Source organism: Strigops habroptila, chromosome 9 (assembly GCF_004027225.2).
Source record: "Strigops habroptila isolate Jane chromosome 9, bStrHab1.2.pri, whole genome shotgun sequence".
NCBI classification, from domain to species: Eukaryota; Metazoa; Chordata; class Aves; order Psittaciformes; family Psittacidae; genus Strigops; species Strigops habroptila.
In genome coordinates this window covers 14,949,285-14,970,532 of record NC_044285.2, presented here as the reverse complement: position 1 = coordinate 14,970,532, position 21,248 = coordinate 14,949,285, and the positions used below count along the sequence as shown (strand labels likewise).

Sequence of the window (21,248 nt, the reverse complement as noted above, 5' to 3'; positions counted from 1 at the left end):
ATCTTTTGTTAAATCAATACTTAAAGTTTTTAGGTGAGATTAAAATTACAGCTTACCAGTCATGTAATTGTTAAATACTTTAAAAGCACATGCCTCTTATTTTATCATTAATTAAATATTTTGGTGGGGATGGGAGGATTTCTGTACATTATGATTTAATCAAACTTGAAGTAATAAAAAATCACTATATGTGTTCTCCTGATGATCTCCTGGGATACAACCAATATCCTCTGGGGTTCAGATGGATTTCCCTTTTTTCTTTTCTCCAGGCTTGCTATCTAATAAAACAAGGGTTTGAAAAAACCCCTATCATTTAGTTAATTAAATAGTATAGACATAAGCCTTAAAATTATTGCCATTTTGAAACCATCTTTTAAATGACAGAAAGCATTACTTCTTGGAGACAAGAATGTAAATTCAGTAAGGTTTTGGATGAATGGTGTATATAAAGCTTTTAAAACACATAAAGATCAGGCTCAAATTGCTCTGGGAAAAATACAGTGAAAATATTGAGGCACAAACTATGCTGTGGTATATAAGCTGACACTTAGATTTTTATTATGGCTTTTGCACATGCAATAGGAGACAAAAGTTTGAAATCACCTAGAGAGAATGTGAAGGTCTGTATTCTCTCATATTTTATTATGATTAATATTGCACTCTTCATCCTGAAATGCTAAAATGCTTTTTTTTCCTGAATTATATAGGGAAACTGGTTTGAGTCAGTTTCTTCAGTGAAGATTATTTTTATTTTCTTACTATGCTGTAGAAGTTTCAGAGAGAAAGGAAATGAAACATTTCATATTCAGATACAAACTTTCAGGAGTGAAACATGGCCCCTTGCAAAGGGGCAAGGAAGAAATGGTTAGACAAGGGAAGAAAATCTTACCTAGTGTCTTGAAAAGAAAAAGAGCCTATTCAAGTGTTGCTTCCCTCCCAGCTTACTCATTTATTCTTGAGTTGAGATGTGCCTCTCTGCTTTGCTTCCTACACCAACTGAAAAGATAAAAATCTTTCTGAACTCTCAAAATGTGTTTAGTCTCTGTAACAGTGCTCAGGGAATTATCTGTACTATTCAGAGAGAGTGCAGGAGCGGTCACTGCGGTTTCTGAGAAAAGGTTTTCTGTCTCTTAGGAGTGTAAGGGTACATGTAGCTTGTTTTACTCCTTCCTTTGGGTGCAGGAACAGGGTGGTGGGATCTTTGCTGTGCCCTTGTGGTTGGAGGTGCACAGTTATGAGTAATTAAAGCCTCAGTATGTTCTCTTCCTAAGCTGTTTTCTGTTGGAAAAAAAAGGCTGAATGCTCTTAATGGCAAAGAAACACTTGGGTTAGAGGAATTGTGTTGTTTGCCTTGGACTGGGAGAGTTCACAAGAATTCACTTTTATCCAGAATGGTTTATTGAACTGTTGAGGTCACAAAGATATAAACTCTCTGTATGGCATGAACTGCTTTTGCTATTTTTTCTTCTGTTCTCCAACTATTTGTCAGTTTTAAAAATTATTACCTTTATTGTCTTTTTTTATTTGGCAAAACCTGAAAAAGCACTCTGTAAATTTGTGTCTAAAACGTAAATACAAGTGCAAGAGGGTTGTTTGTGGTTTTGCACTTGCAGTTGAATGTTGGAAGGATGCAAGTGTTCTGTAGAGTCTTTTTGCAGAGCCTCAAACTTCAGTCCTATAGATGCCAACTTTCAGGGGTGGGGGGGGAACCTACAGAAAAAGATTTTGGAAAACTATTTCCAGCATACTGGAACCGTGTGGTTAAATGAGAGCTGAGTATAGACACTGCTCATTTGTTGCATTATGTAATATTTAAAAAGCTGTTGAGTGGCTTATCAAAATACCGATTTAAGTTTTAATAACCTTCTTTATCTAGTTTTGACAAACTTAAGTTCACTGTCTAAGAGCTAATTATACATGATTCTGTACTCCATGAAATTCATTGCTGATGGCAAACAAGGTAGCTGTCAGAGACTACTGCTCTTCAGTTTGCTACCTTAAAGAAAACTCGCTGAGCAATTTCATCCTATACAGTCTCCCTTTCACAAAAACTCAGAACATGGAATTTATCTTTGTTTGAAATTTCTTAGTATTAATTTTATATTAAACACTAAACACTTATTTAAGGAATGAATGATCAAAAGCTACATTTGCTTTCTGTAATAACATGTAATGAGGATTCTAATGCATGCTATATTACTGTACAGTATTGTAATTAACATGCAGTGTTAAGGCCATAAAAAGAAAGATATGGAAAAGTTGCATAAATTTTCATCTTCTGGACTGAGCAAACCCATGGAATGTCATATTTAAAAGATTTTTCAGGCAACACAAACTCCACAACAAAGCAGGAGTGATAACTTTTATAAATTTAAGTGGTCAGAATATGAAAACAAGATAAAAAGGTTTTGATAAGCAAAAGATAAATAGCCTTTCTTCTCATTAGTTGGATTATTTGCAATATGGGGTGTCATGCATTCAATTCATGCTCATGCACTGCATCTTTTACACACACACACACACACACACACACACACACACACACACGCACACATTTGCTTCAGTAGGAGTTTTGCAGGAGGTTCCCCACCTCTGGTTAGAGACTAAGTTTTAGGATAGGAATATTTATACTACCCACTTGTCTTTATATGCTAAATGGAAGCCTGTGTTCTGTTTCAGCACGGAAGTGTAAGATGCTCTGGGCTCAGGAGGCACTGGCTCCTGTGCAGCTCCTTTCTGGGAAACTGTGTTTAGTAAGATGCTCTTAAGAGTGACAATGAAATAGAGACTGTTAGGTGAGCAGTAGCCGGTAAAGGAAGCCACATGGCCAATTTGGCATCTCTTTTTTGGAAATGTTCCTATTCAGATACACTTAATGGCATAAGCCAGAGTAAATCCCATTTTGTTTGAGAGCAGTGCAGCCAAATTCCGAAGTGGAAATATGGAGAGAAGGATGATTAAAAGCAGAGAGGCAGCTGGATAGGTGAGTTGCAGACAGGCTCACTGAAAATTCACATAAACCATCTGTCTGATGCAGCACAGCTTCCTGACAACTCTTGTGCCTGGCACCCAGATGTTGTCCCCCATAGTAAGCCAGAGGAGCCCCAAGAGGAAATGTATTGAGCCAGAAGGACACGCTGGGGAACAAAAAGCTCTCCAGAGGGAGCTTTCGCAAAGTGGCCTTGGGCAGCCCCATATACAGAAGGCTGAGGCTGTGTCACAGGCTGGGGAATGTGTGTGTGCACAATCACCCTCAGACACCATGGAACAAATGGGCGGGTGTTCTCTCACCTCAGGAACCTGTTGCCTAGGTGTAGCCTGGGGGGACCAGTCCCACAAGTTGGTTCCAAACACAGTGTGTATGTTACACTATTTCATGGAAAACAGTTGTATTGTTTTCAAATGTTCATTGAAAACTTTATGGGTAGATTGTTGGGTTGTTTTGGAGGGTTTTTTTTTGCTGATATTTATTCTAAACTACAAATAGTACAATTAAACTTTGCAGGTTGGGGGTTTACCATGAGACAGGTAAATACCACCAAGGTAGATACAAGAAAGGGGCAGAAGTTTACAAATAATCTGCAAATATAAATACCCAGCAAAATGTGTGCTCCTTGTTGCCTGTACTGCAAACATAATTATGTTAAAACTGCATTGCTCCATTTGTTTTATAAAACTCACATAAGAGGTGAAGTGTAACATTTTCTCAGGTTGATAGAATCTTATAAAGTGAACACAGCAACCAAAGTTACATGTAATTTGCATCTGGTTATGGACTGTATATATTTTGAGATTTCTGCCCCAGTTCTTGTTCCAGAGTGTAATTAGGGAAGCTGTGCTATGCTTGGGGAGGCTTGATACTGAAGAAATACTTGTTACCCCAGCAGAATATGTCTAAGAGTGAAATAGCCTACTCACCAGCAGGATTACTCAGGCAGGTGATAATGGCAGCTGCTCTGTGTACCATCAGATCTGCCTATACAGCAGGGCACTTCCAGGTTCCTAGAGTTTAGTGTTTCTCACTGAACCCTCAGGGGTTGAAGCCAGGTGCTTTGGTAAGCAGAAAGAAGGGATCACATACGTTATATCTGTATTGTCAGGCTGTGCAGTGCAAGCAGCTGGTTCAGATAACCTGACTGTGACATCTCAGGAGGGATTACTTGGGAGCATCTCTAGTCTGATCCACTGGACTGAGTATCCATTAATGGTCAGTACATTTGCTGTGATTCTGGATCTGGAGTACTGTGTACAGTTCTAGTGTCCTCAACATAAAAAGGACATGGAGCTGTTGGAGCGAGTCCAGAGGAGGGCCACGAGGATGATAAGAGGGCTGGAGCACCTCCCATATGAAGACAGGCTGAGAGAGTTGGGGCTGTTCAGCCTGGAGAAGAGAAGGCTGTGTGGTGACCTCATAGTAGCCTTCCAGTATCTGAAGGGGGTCTACAAGGATGCTGGGGAGGGACTCTTCATTAGGGACTGTAGTCGTAGGACAAGGGGTAATGGGTTCAAACTTAAACAGGGGAAGTTTAGATTAGATATAAGGAAGAAGCTCTTTACAGTGAGGGTGGTGAAGCACTGGAATGGGTTGCCCAGGGAGGTTGTGGATGCTCCATCCCTGGCGGTGTTCAGGGCCAGGTTGGATAGAGCCTTGAGCCACGTGGTTTAGGGCAAGGTGTCCCTGCCCATGGCAGGGGGGTTGGAACTAGATGATCTTAAGGTCCTTTCCAACCCTTACGATTCTATGATTCTATGATTCTATCTCACCTTCTACTTTCTTCTGAAAATAATTCAGTTTATGTGCTCTGAGACCATGCTGCAAGGCAAACCACAGCATATTAAGTAGGGATGACCAAGAAATGGTATCCAAACTGTATACCCTCTGACTTTCTCCAGGCTTCTTGTCTCAAATCTGTTCAAGATTGCAGGCAGAGTCCTCACCCACAGGTGAAGGCTTGAGGTTTGCCTCAAGTAAGTGATTTCACTATCTAGATGTCCTGAAGTTAATCTTAGTTTCCACATTTTCCAGTTTGGGACAATAATGTTGCAAGGTTTGAGAGTTGCCGAAGATGGTAGTTCAAGCTCTACTCAACATCACAGACCACATACTATTAACAGTATGTGATCTGTGGTGGTGTTCTCCAGAAGCAAAATGGAAATAGGTGATTTGGAGGACAGAATTCCACCCAGTTGATTTCCAGAAGTGCTAGGTTGGTGGCAAAATTAGATATGTGCAGTTAGCATTGACTTCCAGACAGATTCTGTTGGTAATAGAAAGGCTCATCCCTGCCTTGCTCCCTGGCATGGGTGTTCCCTCGCATGGGTGCTCCCCACAGGCTATAAAACCTATCACAGTGACATGAAATGGCTTTCAGCAGAGATCTGAATCAACTGTGCTATAAGCTGTGAACTCTGGTCTCACTTTCACTTTGTAACAAGAATAAGACATAGTAATAGGACAGTGGAAGAAAGTTACCACTTCTTTTGCATACATGGTATCTGTTTTTCAAGGATTTCTGCCCTCTGACTTACCAGGTGCCCTTTTCATTAGTTCCAATGTAAGTTAAGGGTTTAATATTTATCTGTTCTTAAAGAGAAACTACTTACTAGCTGACAGAGCCTAAAACCAATAGCAATAAACAACAGCAGAAAAGTCAGTTCATTCACAATAAATGTTTTTTACTGCCACTAACTTGTGCTGTCTAAACATAAATTGAGATACTCAAGCACTGAAAAAAAAGCTTTTTAATCCATTAAAGCTTTTCTCTGTTCTAAGCCAAGGTTGAAACTGGAAAGGGTAAACCAAAATTGAGAAATTCAGATTATCAACAACAATTTTGTAGCTTCATTTTCTACTACATTTGTGTGGTGAATATACTAGAAAGCGGGCTCTGGGTTTCGCATTTCCTTCTAGTCTTGTGCAGCAGGACATTAAATAATAGCATTTGTGATCTAATCTGCACTTTAATATGTTTTCTTTACTTGCTTAGTTGTATTAATGGAAAGAGGAGGATGATCTTGTGGCGAGGACAGAGTACTGGAAGTCAGGTGATCTGGGTTATATTCGGAGTTCTGCCGCAGGCTTCCTGTGCCGTCTGCTGCAATCAGGTTTGCTAATATATCAAATGAAGATAATGACATTTCCCCTCCTTACCAGGGTGTTGTGACACTTAATTCATTAATGTTTGTAAAGTGCTTTGTTCTCCTTGCTTCTAAATGTGCTCCTTACTGTAATGATGTCTTATGGATGGTATTAAATTTGAGAATAATGTTACTTCAGTGCCTGTGCACTTCAGTTGGTTCAAGTGTAGTAAAGACCATTATTTTCATGTATTTTATGAGGCACTGAAATTTTTTAGATGACTTACTTGAAATTTAGCTAAAATATAGTTACAGTTGTAAAATATGTTATGTCAGTACTATGTCCTATGCCTGCTTCCTTCCCTCCCCCTCCTTTTTTCTCTCACTATGAAATATTTAGCAATAAGCGAGACTGTTTTGTTCAGACTGAAAGGAGGAAGAAAGAGTTTGGCATAAATACTCTAGCTGCTCGACTTCCAGCTCTGCTACTGAGTCTGCTCTCTACCCTGGTGAATCACAGGGTAGAGCTCTCTGTCCCAGTACAAAATACACAGAAAAGTTGAGCAAGAAATTAAGTAAAACTAAATCCGAGTATATGAAAATGAGGAGTTTTGTTATTTACCTAAATAGTAGCTGTACTACAGGACCTGGTAACTGTATAATTTATGTAGTACAGTTAAAACAAAAAATAGTTAACTACAAAACCTCTGAATATTTGGGCAGTGCAACTTCCAATAAATTCACTACAGATCACACAGCTAAATTTCTATATTGCACAGGAAAATAACTTGGCTAAAATTCTCCTAATGTGAAATACAATATATTTGTTAAAGCAAATGGAAGTTGTGCACAGAAGTGGAAGTAGAATAAACTGCAGAGTTTTTGCAAAACAAAAGCAAGAGTATTATTAACATTTGTTCTGCGTATTTTGATATTTCGCAATGTGGTAGTTAACTGAAATTCTGCTCCTAGATGAAATCAAATGCTTATCAGACAATTGTAATAAAGAGAGCTATCTGTTTTTAATAGCCAGTGGTAATTACATGAGATGAAGAAAGGAATTACAAACTTACCATAAATAGAAGCAGTTCATTCAAGGCTGTACAATGTTTGTCAGGCACTAACCTGGTAACGCTGCTGGTACAGTACAAGAAAAAGCATACATGTCCCCTTACAAGCACTGCCCAACATTAGATTAGTAGGAAGAAAGGAAAGCAGCTGACACTTACTATCAGTACAAAAGTTCCCAGGAATTCTGAGAGGGCTTCTTTAACCAAGCTGTTCTTCAAGGCAAATTTCTCCTTTAAACTCCTTTTGCTTTTCCGGCTCATTTTGGCTTCCTCTATTGCTCTGGTGCCCTAGTTACAAACACACACAAATTTTGTTCTGTATTCGTCCCTGCTTCAGCTGAACTTTGACACTTTTACTTATACATTGAAATATGAGATTTCATCTTGTGCAGCCAGTGAAATCATCTGACTGCAGGCATTGACAGAACCAGCTCAACATGCCCTAACAATTCATCATGAGTTTTCCATCCTGTACCTTCTCTGAGTACACTTCTATTTTTACTGGTTAGATAATACCAGTAAGTTCACAACCAGAACTCTTCTTTTTTTCCTTGCAGAATGGATTAATCATTACCTTTCCTGCTTTCCAGTAAAAATGAATAAAATGTTGTTCCTGTCACCTTGATCAAAAAGAAAGGCAAAAAGAGAAACCACAACGACAGACACCAAAATATGGTTAAAAATTTCCCTCTGACCTAGATTGGGATTTAAACCATGCTCTTATTGGCTGCCCAAAACCTTTTCAAGGGGAGGTTGTGAAAGAGTGAATGCTCATGAGAAGGCTGTGCTCTACCCTGTAAACAAAAGCTCCTATCTTGTCACTTCTGAGGGATTTCAATCGCTAATGAGGAATCTTACCTTGGCATAGTATGTCGAATTTGTATATCCACCCACAACACTCTTTTTGGATTAAATGCCTTGCTCTCTAGTGACCCGTCCTGTTTACAGAAGAGCAATGAGGCAGAATAAATTAGGAACTTTTAACGAAATCTCCTTCGGGCCAGTGGCTCCCTATAATGCAGTATAGGCAAGTGAGGCACTGAATGACTACATGTCTCCAATATGTTTAGCTTAAAAGTGCACAGATGTTAAAGTATGAAGCATGATACTATTATATTCCATGATCTTAAGACATGAGGTTGCTGAATGTCTCAAAGAATTGGGCCTCTTAGGGGAAAAAAACCCAAAAAACCAAAAAAAAAAAAAAAACACAAAAAAAAAACCAAAAAAAAAAAAACCACAAAACAAAGAAAAACCAAAAAACCCACAAAAAACCCCTATTAATCTCTGAAGTGTCTTGTATGGTTTATCAGATGAGATAGTGACTTGACTGACTTGCCATCTGGGTGATTTACAAGGTTTTTTTGTCGTTTGACTTGACACCAAACCCTTAGCCCAGTTTTGGTAGATTATTTTGGCACATGTTGCAGATGCTCAGTGGCTTGGTTTCTATGTGTCCTAAACCTTTTTCACCTTGGTGGTAAATATGTTCAGGTCTGTCAGTACTGCTGTGAATAGGACAGAGCTTTACAGGGTTGGGCAAATGGGTCATTTCTGTTATCCCATCAGTGCTCTTCCTTGCCTCAAACTAGGACCTCATGCACATTCCCTACAGCTGTAGTCACTTTACCACCACCAGTTTCATCCCTTAACCATCCAGTTCATCCCCACCACCCAATTTTAATCCTTAACCACTCTTCTGTGTCCCTCTACTTGCCTTTCTCTGCCTCCGCATTTAAATACTGCCCTGCCTTTAGCTGATTGAGAAAACGATGACTTGTGGAAAGCAAAGCTGATGAATTATGAGACGATTCCATCCGTACCAGTGCTGCAAGAGCCAGGTGAGCACCTGTGCAGCAGCAGGCACGCTCTCTCACAGGAGTGCTACAGGTCCTGCCTGTAATGCAAGTCAGCACTTGCACAGACAGCTGGGAGCTGCCTCTGGGAAGACCCTGAAAATAGCCTGGGTACGGTGCTTTGAAAACCTTTACCCTAGACCACTGCAAAACAAAGATATTATTCAGGATGTTAATTGTCACAGCATGCTAAAGTATATGTTTATTATGTTTGTGAGAGAAGTCTTTCAGAATTATGTATACAGTAGGGCTGAGGGAGGATGCTAGGGAGGCCATTCATTACAGCAGGAATGAGATAAACCACTTCCTGTCTTCCAGGAAAATGAGAAATAAATAAATATGTTTATGAAAGCGTTTTTTAGTTGTATGTCCACAGCAGTTCTTTCTTTTGTGCAGATGCAGGTCTCCCTCACAAAGTAGTATGCAGATACCTCTTTGTTTAGCCTCATAACAGGTGTGAAGGCATTAATGCTATTTTGCAACTAACAGTAGGGCAATAACATGTCAGAGACACAAAGCCTTACTCATTTGTCCAGATCATGTTGCCTTCCTTATATAAGTCTTTTTGTCTTTAAAGGGTTGAGAATTGACACAAATATGCATATTTTACATTTGCTTTCTTCAGATTTTCTTACTTTATAGAAATCATGTGATTTAACTCCAGTAATAAGAAGCATGATGCTAAGTTAGAGCAAAGGTCCTTCTCACTTCCATAATCAGATTCAAACAGATGCTCTACGAAAGTATAGAACAGAGTACATAGAAGATGATTGCTCCCTTGGTACATCCTTCCAGCTTTTGCCAATTGGCAATTTAAAGTCACTGCTACACTTTGGAGTCATTTTCAAATAGAAAAGGGGGCAGCACAGGAAACTTGAATTACGTTACTTCTTTTGTTGTATTCAGAAAGAGGTTCTCAAGACATTTCCCAAATCTAACAAATGTGTACCTAGCATTACAAGAAAGACAAGTAAAATGTAAATGTAAACGCCATGAAAGCTTTGTCCTTAATTACTAACCCATGTGATCCATGCTTGCTGTTACTGCCTTTGGTCATATGCAGCGGACCACCTGGTTGAACAATGGAAAGAAAATACACTGTGATTACTGTTTTCTACTGATCTCTCTCACCTGGGCCCTGCTCCCAGAGTCATAATGGTAAGGATAGTGGCAGTGCCACCCATAAACATTGACAGCTGTGTTTTCTGAGGGAAGAAAATGCAGACATTCTTCAAAAATTGAGTTTATATAAGCAAGGAACATAGGAAGAGGATAAACTCTGTCAAATGTAGAACCACAACAGAGCTGACCAAAAAGGTTTTAAGATTTTGCCAAGAATGTGGAAGTAATAACGTAAACTTTTTTCAAATTCCATCACTAGAGGAGTCCTGAAAGTAAGTAGGTAAAGCAACAGAGGCTGAAAATGTAGAAGCAGCATTCAAGGTGCCTATCTCCTCAGCTAAAAAGCTAAAAGAATTATTTGCCTTGCTAAAGAACCAAATGTTAGGTGGGCTGAGGGGGAGGAACTGTCCTAAAATGAATTGTCAATAAGAAAGAGTTCAAGAGAAATTGATAAGTTAAACAGTAACTAATTGCTGGAGCTGTGTAGTGTTTCCACCAAGGATTCAAATGTTCAGCTACCGAAGTCCTAGTGCCAGAGGGTTGTTTTTTGCTGAACCTGATCCTAATGCCCGCAAAATAGAACATAGGAAATGTACCACTGATCCACTGGTGTTTCAAAAGAGCCCTCCAAGGGTGATCATGGACACTACAAAACTGTCAATGTGACTTCTATGCCAGGAAAATTAGAGGAACTGATGTAAAGAATAACATCATTAAGACACACAGATAAAGCTCTGTAGAAACATCAGATGGATTCTGGTAAGGTAAGTTGTGCCTCACAAATCTATTGGCATCCTTTAAAGACATCTAAAAGCATGCTGATGATATTGGTCATGCCTGAACGTGTGATCAGTGGAACTTAGACTGCAAGACTAAGACCCTTGGGACCCTTACCCCAAGGCAGTCTGGACTGAACTATTTCTTCTCTTGCCTGTATTCAAGCAGAGCAGGAATTCACACAGTGTATATAACCTAACCATTTTTATAGTAATCTTCACTCCTATAGAAATAGCAAAGTAGAGAAATATGCACATAGCTCCCACAGTTTAAATCCCATGGGTAACAGTATATACTGTACAGAATTTTTAATAGCACGTTATTCAGAGTAACACATAAATTGTTATTACTGATGTAATAAAACCTAAACCAACACAGCTGGAGAGACCAAGGCTATAAATACACCATTTATTTTTTTGTATTGTAATAATATTGGCCAAGTTATTTTTAAGTCTAAATCTGCTGATTTTAGTTGAATTGGGCAAAGTCTGAATGTGTACATCTACTATAATCAACATCCCTGGTCAAATGCCTTTGCTTAATTTATGTTTTCATACAGAAACTGCTGCATGGTCCTTAAAGGATGTTCTCTGGCTTATGGATTGATGCTGCTGCTGGAGAACTAAAAGAAAAAAAATCAGGTGAGGAAGATCTGAACACACTGTAATTCAGTGTTCTAAGCTTTTTGAGTACATTAAAATCCCTATTTCTTTAGTTCTTGTGTTTTCTGATCATCCCTCTTTCTCTGCTATAGTCTGTGGTGAAAAACTGCTCATGGGGGCACACGTTTGCAATGTGCAGCACAGGTCTAGCTGAGCACACCTTGGAGGAGGGACAGGGCAGACAAGATGACTCCTTGAGAATTTCGTTGTTCTTTCTTCTCTGTTTCTGTGATTTCAGTGTCAGAATAAAACGCTCCAGTCCAGATCACAAATATGAGATCAAAACCACACCACATACAGGTGTTCCAAGCTTTTTGCCAGTAATCTTTTAAGGCCCAATTCAGAGCTTCTTGAAGTCCACTGTTGCTGACACTGATTTCAGGGAGAATTAAATTGGACTTTCTCTAAAGCAGGACCAAAAACTTTTCTTTGTTCTCAGTTGGCTGGGCCCACCATTAGGCCTCAGTGCATAACTGATGTTACTACGTGTGTGTGTGTATATATATATATATATTGCCTATAGTTATATAACTGAGGATAGTAAATTTTAAAAGCTGTTGTACAGACATGTCTGTGTATAACATAGGCCCTGAGAGCTTCCAAGCCGGTTTAATCTCCATGCTAGCCACGCTGTCATAGTGGGGCACAGATAATGTTCCACACCAAAGGGCTGCATGATGGGACTGTCAGTGCTGGCAAAACGTGAAAGTGTTAGAGAAATGCAGTACAGATGTTACATGCACCAGTTTTATGTGCTGTGCTAGACTCTGCTTCCTTCTGAATGTGCTGGTTATGGCTCTAGTATAAGGTTATCTGGTAGGTTACAGTGTGGGCACATCTGACTTTCTGAATGCATCTGGAAGAAGATTGTTCTAGTACAAGAAGAATTTTGCTTTTAAGGAATAGATCAATTTTGTGCAGACAAATGCTTTGTTGCAGCCAATTCCCTGTTCTTTTCTCTGCATATTCCCTTTTCTCAAACCGTTAATGTACACAAGAAGTAAATGTAAGGGAGGATTATTGACAGCATTTTCTTTTTAAAAAAACTCTTTCCTTTTCCAAATTCCTTATAAAAAGCCCTTGAAATTGAGATCAAAATTTTAAATTCAGCTTTGCTATTAAAAACAAAAGATATCTTGGTAAATATATCTTTGCAGTGTAGAGAAAACCTCAAAGTACATCCAACAGGCTTTGCAGTGATTGAAGCCCTATTGTTTTCATAACCCAAGTGGGATAGATTATCAAAGCCTTTCATCTTTCTACATGGCACAGATTCCCTACAGCAATAGACACCCTGAGACTTATGTCTACCTGTAGTGTTGTGAAGAGCAGGAGATCTGAGCCAACCCAATTAATAAAAGAAATTTAACATGAAAGCCAAAGATAATGACAGATTTGACTGATATGTAAAGGCCAGGTAATGTGTTTGGCAACCAACCAGAGGTAGCTAAGCAGGACAGCTGATTTGTGGTTCTGAAACCTATTTACCATCAGGAAAGTGACAGTGTTTCCTGTGTCTCACTCGCCAACCCACCTACCTATAGCTGTCTCCCACTGACATAGCCCCCCAAGGATGCCATCCTTGAGTCACGTTTTGAGACTCTGTTGAAGAAGTATTTGCTGTAAGAGCTGCTGTTCCTGGTGCTCTGTCCCCTCTTTCCTACAGCAAGAGTTTGTTTTGCCTCCATGCTCCACTCATCCTTTGTCCATTAGTAGGTGAGGTGCCAATCTGCATGGTTTCCATTCTTTTAATTCCAGTCAATTTAATTTCATTTCATTTAAACATTTTGATGTTTAAATTTTCTGTTTTTCCAGAAACATAAGCTTTGCTTCCTCTTACATACGAAATACTAACTATACAGATACTAAATTTATCTCAGGCTCGTGTTCTCAGGATCCAGTATCTCCGGATATTGGATTGCCAGGCCCAGTTCCTTAGAACTCCCCAGTTAAGATTTTTTAATCAAAAAAAAGTGTTCTGAGGTTCATAGCAGACCCTTTATAGGGTGTACGTAGGAGCAGACCCAGGCAGCAATCTTTTCTTACTTCTGTGTGGTATCTATATTCATGAAGGTAATGAAGCTATTAATTGAATATGTAAGTTCAGGTAATTAAATATAAGACTTATTTCTTTAGTTTAAAGGGTAACAATAAAAAATTTAAACTTGCAAACTAAATCACACATTTAGTGATGATAAATGTGATCTGGAAAGTGCAGTATTCCAATATGAATTGGTTAATTGCATCCATTCATTAGGTGATATACTTTAGCAGAAGGTCAATCCATTTGAGGCTTGATGTGCTTTACAAATAATAAATTCAAACAGGTAAATTGAAGAGAAATTCAAAATAGAAAGGTTTTTTATATATTTAAATTCAGAATAGGATCCCTACAACCAAGAGCACATTGCCTATAAGTTCTCAGTTAAGGGCACACGTTCTTTACAGCCCCCTCCCGAGGCACTGCCGCTCACTGCCATGCATGCTCTGCAGGAGAAGACGGGTGCTATTTTGCAGAGGCTGGGTTAAACCACCCCACTCAGAGCTGTGAGTTGCTGTGTATTTGTGTCACTGTGCGCAGCGTGGGGACCAGCTGAGGAGCAGCTGTGAGCTGGATGGTCTCAGGAAGTGTTCAGGCTAAAGGAGTGGTACCTCTGGCTCACTCCGTAAGTGGCAAAACCAGCCCTCTGCAGCTTAGTGAGCGACATGGTGCATTTCAACTGTCTGCTTAACCTGTAATACTAATCTTTAACACCAGCCCAAGTACAAAGCGAGTCAAACACTGACAGTCTTTCCAAGCGTATTCACTTCATCACTGTCACTGAATTATTTGTGGCTTGCTTAAATCCTTAAATTTGAGTTTTAATTTAGGACTGAATTAACCATAGCAGCAATCAACAATTCTACTGGGTATAAAATGGCCAATATTACAGGGAAAAAAACTTATCCATTTGAATAATTTTTAGGAAAAATTATGTTAAATCAAGTTTTCTTCATTAGCCATTCCTGGATGTTCAGTAATAAAAATGGAGTTTCTTGATATCAGCATTTATTAAAATTTTATGTTAAAGGTAATGTAGAAATTAGGAAAATAAAAGTAGATTTTCTTTTGTTTCTTTAGAACTTAAAATATATCCAGACACAATTATTAATAAGATTTATAATAGTGAGACAATTAATTCACTGTGATATTTGAAAAATGTCTGAAATAATATAGGATCATTACAGTATTGGGGTGTTGCTTTACATATAATATTGCTTATGTGTATAACAATATTTTTACATTATATATATATATATAAAATATCTCTGTCTGGAGCAAGGACTGATACCATCCTGCACACAATTCAAGGGCCATAATTCTTAAGAGATTTCAAACAGTGAGCCTCTTTCAAATGACCAGGCTTAGAGACATTTAGAGAATTGATTCAATTAACCTAGAGGAAAAAAGTGCTATAATGTGTGATTTATGTTTGCAGATAAATTAAAATACAAGTATCTCCTGAAGAGCATTTGCTGCCATCATGGTCAGTAATGAAAATAGCAGGCAATTAAAATAGGACACCTGAGGCTGAAGCTTTTACTGTCCATATCAGAAAATGAAGTTCAGATTTTGTAAGTGGAAATCTGAGCTGAAAAATAACTTGAAGGAAGTTTCTTTTCAGTCCCTATTTTTCTTCCAAAAATGGTTTCTAAAGCACATAAGAAATGGGAACAGGCATTTACTGAGGCAGGAGGCAAAGGGTACAGAAGAGTGGGCTCTTTCAATCAACACTGAATTTGTATGAGGAACCAGGGATGTCCTTGCTAAATGGCAGTGGGATAGCTGAGAGAAATATATATAAGAAAGAAATTATGGGTCAGATTGAAATAATTTTGGAGCAGGTTTTGAAGTTGATCTTGAAATGAATCACTGGAAATGTCTGACAGAATTATGTGATTCACTTCATGTGTGTGACAAAGGGCTTAGAGTCAGGAGCTCACTACAGAGCACAAGATTTGAAGTAGCAAGAATGAAGAGCTCTGTCCATTTCCGTGGTGTATCAGAATACGCTTTGGCACAGCTTCTCTACTCAGAAGAGCTGTGTGAGATACAAGTAGTTTCCCCCAATTCTCTAGTTTTACAACTTCCTTTAGGCAATGGGGACACAGTAGTATAGAGCAGAAAAATACCAGTACTCTGAGCAACCCAGGAATGCCTTAATTACATCTGCATTGTCTTCAAAATCACAGCTGTGTCTTTTACACCCTCTCTACCAAAGGTCCTGTCTCCATCAGACGTTGTTTGTATAAGCAATGTCTAGGTCCTTGTCTATAAATAATACCAGTTGCTGAGGGTGAGTTGAGAAACTGAGACTTGTGAGTGAAACAAAGGTATTCAAATTATACATTCAGATTGATCTAAATGTAAGAATAAAACTCTTCCAGAATGATTATGATCTTGGCTTATACACTAGCCTAAATTCTGATACTGAAGTAAGAAACAATTGCTTGGTTGTTCTTTTTTTTTGACAGCCATTTCCTCACGAAGTATGAAGGCAGTATCTTTGCCATTACAATCTGAAACTGAACATATTTGTTTTCTGATTTGCTGTCTAAGTAGGAGTTTAATTAAAATCCATTCAAGTGAGTGAAAATAAGCCAGTTTGATTTAATTGCCAGTTGATACAGTATTGCCAATTCACAAAAAACAAACCCCAAACCAACCAGGAACTACAGGAGTGCAATAAGAATAAGTGGTTTCTCTGCTGTATATCGGTGTTTAGGGACCGCAGAACTGGGACTGAACCTGGGGTATTGTTTCTGTTCTTTCTCTTCTTGGCAATTGTTGGACTTGCTTTTTTAATTTCACAAATTAATTAGTTTACTTTTGTATTCATTGTTATTGCTGAGTTATTGTCCCAGTGTCCAAGGCAATAAGGGTAGTCATCCCTCCCACAAAGAGATTGTGCTAAATATTATTCGCTTGCAGGATTTGAAGCCATGACTCGATTTGCTATCATAAAGTAGGCAGTGTAGGGCTGACTCACTGAAGCAGCTCACCAAACCGGACGCATTAGTGTGCCCAGCATAGGGTTACAGACCTCGCTCCTAAGTCTGTTCGGCAAAGCTACTGTTGTACTTAATGAGAACCCACTTGTACTCTTTGTGCTAAGGCCTCCATCATTGTCTTCCAGGATGGTGGAAGAGGAACTGTGGTCGGTCACTTGATGTCAGGAAGAGCAACAGCATGTCTGGCATGTTCTCCTGGGGAGCCCCCTGAGGCCGGCTGTACACCACGAGCTTGCAAACAGTAAGTGCAGTGCCGTTCTCCACTTGGGAACGCCAGTGAGGTGTAAGTAGCAGATAGCCTAAAGGTAGTCAGCTCCAAGTGCTTTTCAAGCTTAATTGCTTTTAGTTGTAAGAGGAATGTGGTTTGTACGACAAGTAGTTGACGGAGGTCTCCTAAACAGCTCCAGATTATGTGGGTTTGAACTGCATCTCTACATGCACCGGAATCCCTTCTCACCAAAATCTCCTGAACCTTACTCACTTGATTTAATAATGAAACCGTTACATGGTTTCCTCATTCCTGAAACTGGTTTAAACACAGTCATTTTTAAAAGAAGCACATCCCCACTCTGATTTATTTTAAAAGAGCTTTTAGAAGGTGTCATCCTTGTGATGAAGTGCTGGGTCTGTGTTGCCAGTGTGCCACTAAAAATCGAATTTCTGCCATTTAAGCATCTCACTCATCCCCGGTGTCACAGCTTGACAGCTCTGCATGTCACATTACACACAGAACCACGGATCCATTTCCTGTCAGGGGAAAAAGGATAAAAAAAGAAAGATGAAAAGTGAGAGCAAAATCTAGTCTCCTTCATTACTGTGCTGGAAATATACAGACATGTGTGTTAACCCTGAAACAACTTAAACGGCACTCTGTATCTTGTGCTGCCTGTCTGGGCAGAAGCAACCTTTGTCCCATGCTCCTGTACAAACACTCAGAGAACACTGGGACAGGCTTTTCAGTTATCCAAGGACTTGTAAAACTCAGAGCAAGGAATATCCATGGAATCAACAAACTGATATTTAACAAAATCAAAACATGGCCAGATCCCATTGCTTATTCTTGACTGGGTCAAAAAAAAGTCATGTGGTATATTTGTTGTTGCTCTGTTTTGCCAGCTTTAGACAGCTGTAGCTTTGGTGTCTCTCTGTATCTGTCTGTGATGATCTTGGGAGTGTTTGCATTAGTAAGCAGAACCTAACTGCTTTTGCCTAAAGTAACAAAAATGGCCCGCGCTGTCTACGTTTTTTGTCTAGAAGTTTTGACCAGAGTGTAGGGCTTTGACCATGAATTCCTGATGTCCCTCAGCCCAGTCAGGGCACAAGCTCAAGCGAGACAGTGAGTGGTGGATCTGGTTGCGTTTGGCTGCGGACCCGCAGTTACCCCCTGCAGGGCGTGCCCAGCCTCTTGCATCAGGTGGCCTTCCGCTACTAGGGCCCCCCCGAAATAACGGCTGGGGACGGGTGGCTGTTGCTTGAACAGCTGATTCTGCACTTTGGGCCTCTTCGTTTTGCAAAGAACTCCCAAGAAGGGAGAACGCCTCAGCAGGGCCGCAGGCGCTGCCCCGGCTGCGTGCACCTGCTCGCTCCGGGGGGTCGCGTTCGTTCCCGGAAGGAGCCCGGCAGCAGCGCTGTCCTCGCCGCACCAGCCCCGCGCGCTGGGCTGCCCCACGGGAGCGCGCTCTGCGGGCCGGCGCCAGGCGGGACCGCGCCGCGGGGGCAGCCCCGCGGCCTGGCGTGGCGCGAGGCGAGGGCCTCCCTGCCGTAGCGGCGGGCGGCGGCCGGCAGGGGGCAGCAGGCGGACGGAGATGGCGCCGCCGCGGGCAGGCCGTGCCGGCGCGGGGGGCGTGCGCGCGCGGCGGCTGCGGTGTCCGCGGCCGGAGGAGCGGGGCGGCCCGGGAGCGGCGGGGACGGGGGAGGGCAGCGGCGCCGCCAGGTGCTGGCCCAGAGGGCGGCGGGAGGCAGCCGAGGAGCGGGGTCAGGCGCGCTGGCCGCAGACGGAGGCTTCGCCCCGCCGGACCCGCGCCCCCGCCGCGGCTCGGGCTGGACCTGTGAGGGACCGCCCGGCCCGGCCCAGCCCCGCCGGCTGTGCGGCGGCTCCGCGCCCGAGGTGGGGCCGCCCACCCGGGGCCGCGCTGTGAGGCAGTGCCGCTGCCGGGTCTGCGTCCCCTGGGCCCCGCTGGGGCTTCCCGAGTGTTGTCCAGACGCCCCCCCCCGACCTGGCGCTGCCCCCCGCGGCGGGGGCTCCTCACGGGATGCCCAGGTCCGGGCGGCGCGGGGCCGGGTCTGGCCTCTCCCGGACGCGGCGCCTCCCGGGGCCCCCGCCCGGCACGGAGCAGGCGGGGGGGAGGACACGGCCGTTTTGGCGGCCCCCGCTCCCCGCCGGCGCTGACCGGGTTCCCCAGCCCCGCTCCTGAGCGCGTCCCCCCGCGGGCGGCGGGGGAATCCCCGCGCGGGGGCTGCGGGGCGCCGCGGCTGCGCCGCTCTGCCCTAGGTAGGACGGACCTGCCCCCCTGCCTCTGCCCCCATGTCCAATAAGAAGAGACCCGGCTTGACACCTGCCTATATACAGAGGAGGAGAGCAACATCTTCAGCGCCGGTCTTTGGAGGGGGGGGTGGGGGCACTAACCCAAAACACAACATCAGATCAGAGCGGGGGGCTCGGTGGTACTATATAAACCCCCCCAAGACTATGACTTCCAGTAAAATTGAGATGCCAGGGGAGGTGAAGGCAGATCCTGCAGCTCTGATGGCATCTCTGCATCTGCTGCCTTCTCCCACTCTCAACCTTGAAATCAAATACACCAAGGTAAGTTGTGTTCGTTTGTTCTGGCAGGGAAGTTCATGGCTTTCCCTCCAAAGGAGGGATTTTACTTAAAATCAGTTTTATTCTGCCCTACCCAACTTGAGTGTAGAGATGAAAAACTACTAAAAGACTGCCTTGAATTTGTAATAAAGGAAACAGATTTTTAGCCCTGTAATCATCTGGAAAACCACAGGATAATAGAAAGGTAAATTAGATCTGCTGAGACTGGCTTTGCCACTTCTCTTTAAATGCAGTATTTTCTAGAGATGTTGGGGTTTCTTTTCAATGCAAAATCAGTAGTTCTCAAATACATTTCAGTTGCATTTGATGTACTTCAGGGAAGTTACTGTACATACCTGTATATCTCAATCAGAAAATAAAAACGTTTTCTTTCTTGAATTACCCTGTGTGCCCAAGGGACTCTTTTACAGTTCCGGGAGGACTCCTAATACTACCAGGTTGTTACAGCGCTGGAACAGGTCTCTGTAGTAACTTCCCTGATACTTGAATACACGCTTGAACAATATTGCAAGAGGGCATATTTTTCCTGCTAACCTTTAAAACTAATTTTCATAAAAAGAGAGTTAAGAACAAGCCCATTGGGTCAATGTAGAAAAATCTGATGGTTTTCTATGGTGTATTATGGGACTAAATTGTTTTTGTTGATTAAAGTGGACTTTAAGAACAGTCATTTGTTTGTAAATGCAATTTGAATTTTTTAATTCATTTCTATATTTTGGATCCTTGCATCTTTAGCATCTTTAGTTAAAGAATGTTTTCATTTCTGTTGGAGAAGTTTCAGATGTATTGTATAAACAGATTACAATGTGTCAGACGTTGTTTCTAATTACTGAGTAACTTAATAGGAAAATAAGCACATCAGCACTGGAAAAAGGTGATAACATTTTTATCTACTGGAAATACAACTTCAGAAGCTTTAAAGCTGATAGGAAACTCATTTTGGCTGATGTAGTGTATTTTTTTCCTCCGTATCATCACTTTAAAAGCTTTTCATCTTTTCTCTTTTTTTTTTTTTAAGCGGGTGCCAAAACCAATTTGTCCTCTAATTTGTTACAGCAATTCCATGTTCTAGAAGAATGTTCAGAGGAAAGTAAACTCTTTTAGGTTTCATTACATTTCAGTGCAAACTGCAGTATGCAAAGTAAAACATGCATATGGTTTCTTGCATATAATTTCTTTGAAAATGGTTTAAATAAATAAGGAATGTAGTTATTTGATGTTGTGTGGTGTTACACTTTGGAAGGAGTCATACTGGGCAAACCGTTTGGCATGAATTCTGTTCATTGCTAGTTTCAGTGTGAGTTGTGCTTCAGGAGCATTTGGTGGATACTCGAGAGTACTATCACGGTCAGTTTGCACAGTAACTGTACTTGTGTTTCTCTGTTCGAATAATAGAATTGGTTCTAAAACTCTTAGAAAAGATAACTCATCGGCAGTCACATCTTCTGATCTGTGAGAATGTAAGCTGGATAGAAACGTTTAATAATTCAATATAGTGCCATCATCTCAGAAATATGTAAGATGTTACACATTTTATACTAATGGAACAAGTAAAAGAGGGTTATTTTATTTCAATATTAAGCCAAAAACAACCAAGCATGTTTCCTCTAAGCTTGGTTTTGAGATATCAGGTAACTCCTGGTTGCTTTTGAGAGGAATTTGGTTTAGGACAGGTATCGAATATTTCACTTGGCATATCCTCTGTCTCTGTTTTTCTGTCTCTCTCTCCTCTCCTTTTTCTCTGCAGGAAATACAAGTGATTTATAGATAATTGGAGTCTTCAGCTTGGAGTCTTGTCTTGGGCAGG

The 21,248-nt window shown here is 41.3% G+C and overlaps 2 protein-coding genes and 1 long non-coding RNA gene across 5 annotated transcripts in view; 1 reads left to right on the top strand and 2 right to left on the bottom strand.

Annotated features, from left to right (window-relative positions):
* Nucleotides 1–7,840, bottom strand: part of AQP9 (aquaporin 9) — a 30,005-nt gene extending 22,165 nt beyond the window's left edge. The window contains exons 1-2 of one of the 3 annotated variants that reach the window (XM_030498286.1): nt 7,723–7,840; nt 7,308–7,436 (exon numbers count right to left, since the gene is read on the bottom strand). In XM_030498286.1, coding sequence (XP_030354146.1) covers nt 7,308–7,409 — 102 coding nt within the window. In that variant the 5' untranslated portion in view covers nt 7,410–7,436; nt 7,723–7,840. Of the gene's footprint in view, nt 1–7,307; nt 7,693–7,722 lie in introns of those variants that run through there. The other 2 variants (XM_030498287.1, XM_030498285.1) reach the window with 2 other exon arrangements.
* Nucleotides 7,841–16,196: 8,356 nt separating this feature from the next.
* On the bottom strand, nt 16,197–19,065 carry LOC115613155. The gene is made up of 2 exons (XR_003993292.1): nt 18,834–19,065; nt 16,197–17,364 (listed from the first exon to the last, which is right to left on the bottom strand). It is a non-coding gene; the product is annotated as an uncharacterized LOC115613155 (long non-coding RNA).
* Nucleotides 18,677–21,248, top strand: part of ALDH1A2 (aldehyde dehydrogenase 1 family member A2) — a 53,735-nt gene continuing 51,163 nt past the window's right edge. Inside the window, exon 1 of the mRNA XM_030498284.1 lies at nt 18,677–19,423. Coding sequence (XP_030354144.1) covers nt 19,142–19,423 — 282 coding nt within the window. The 5' untranslated portion in view covers nt 18,677–19,141. The remainder of the gene's footprint in view (nt 19,424–21,248) is intronic.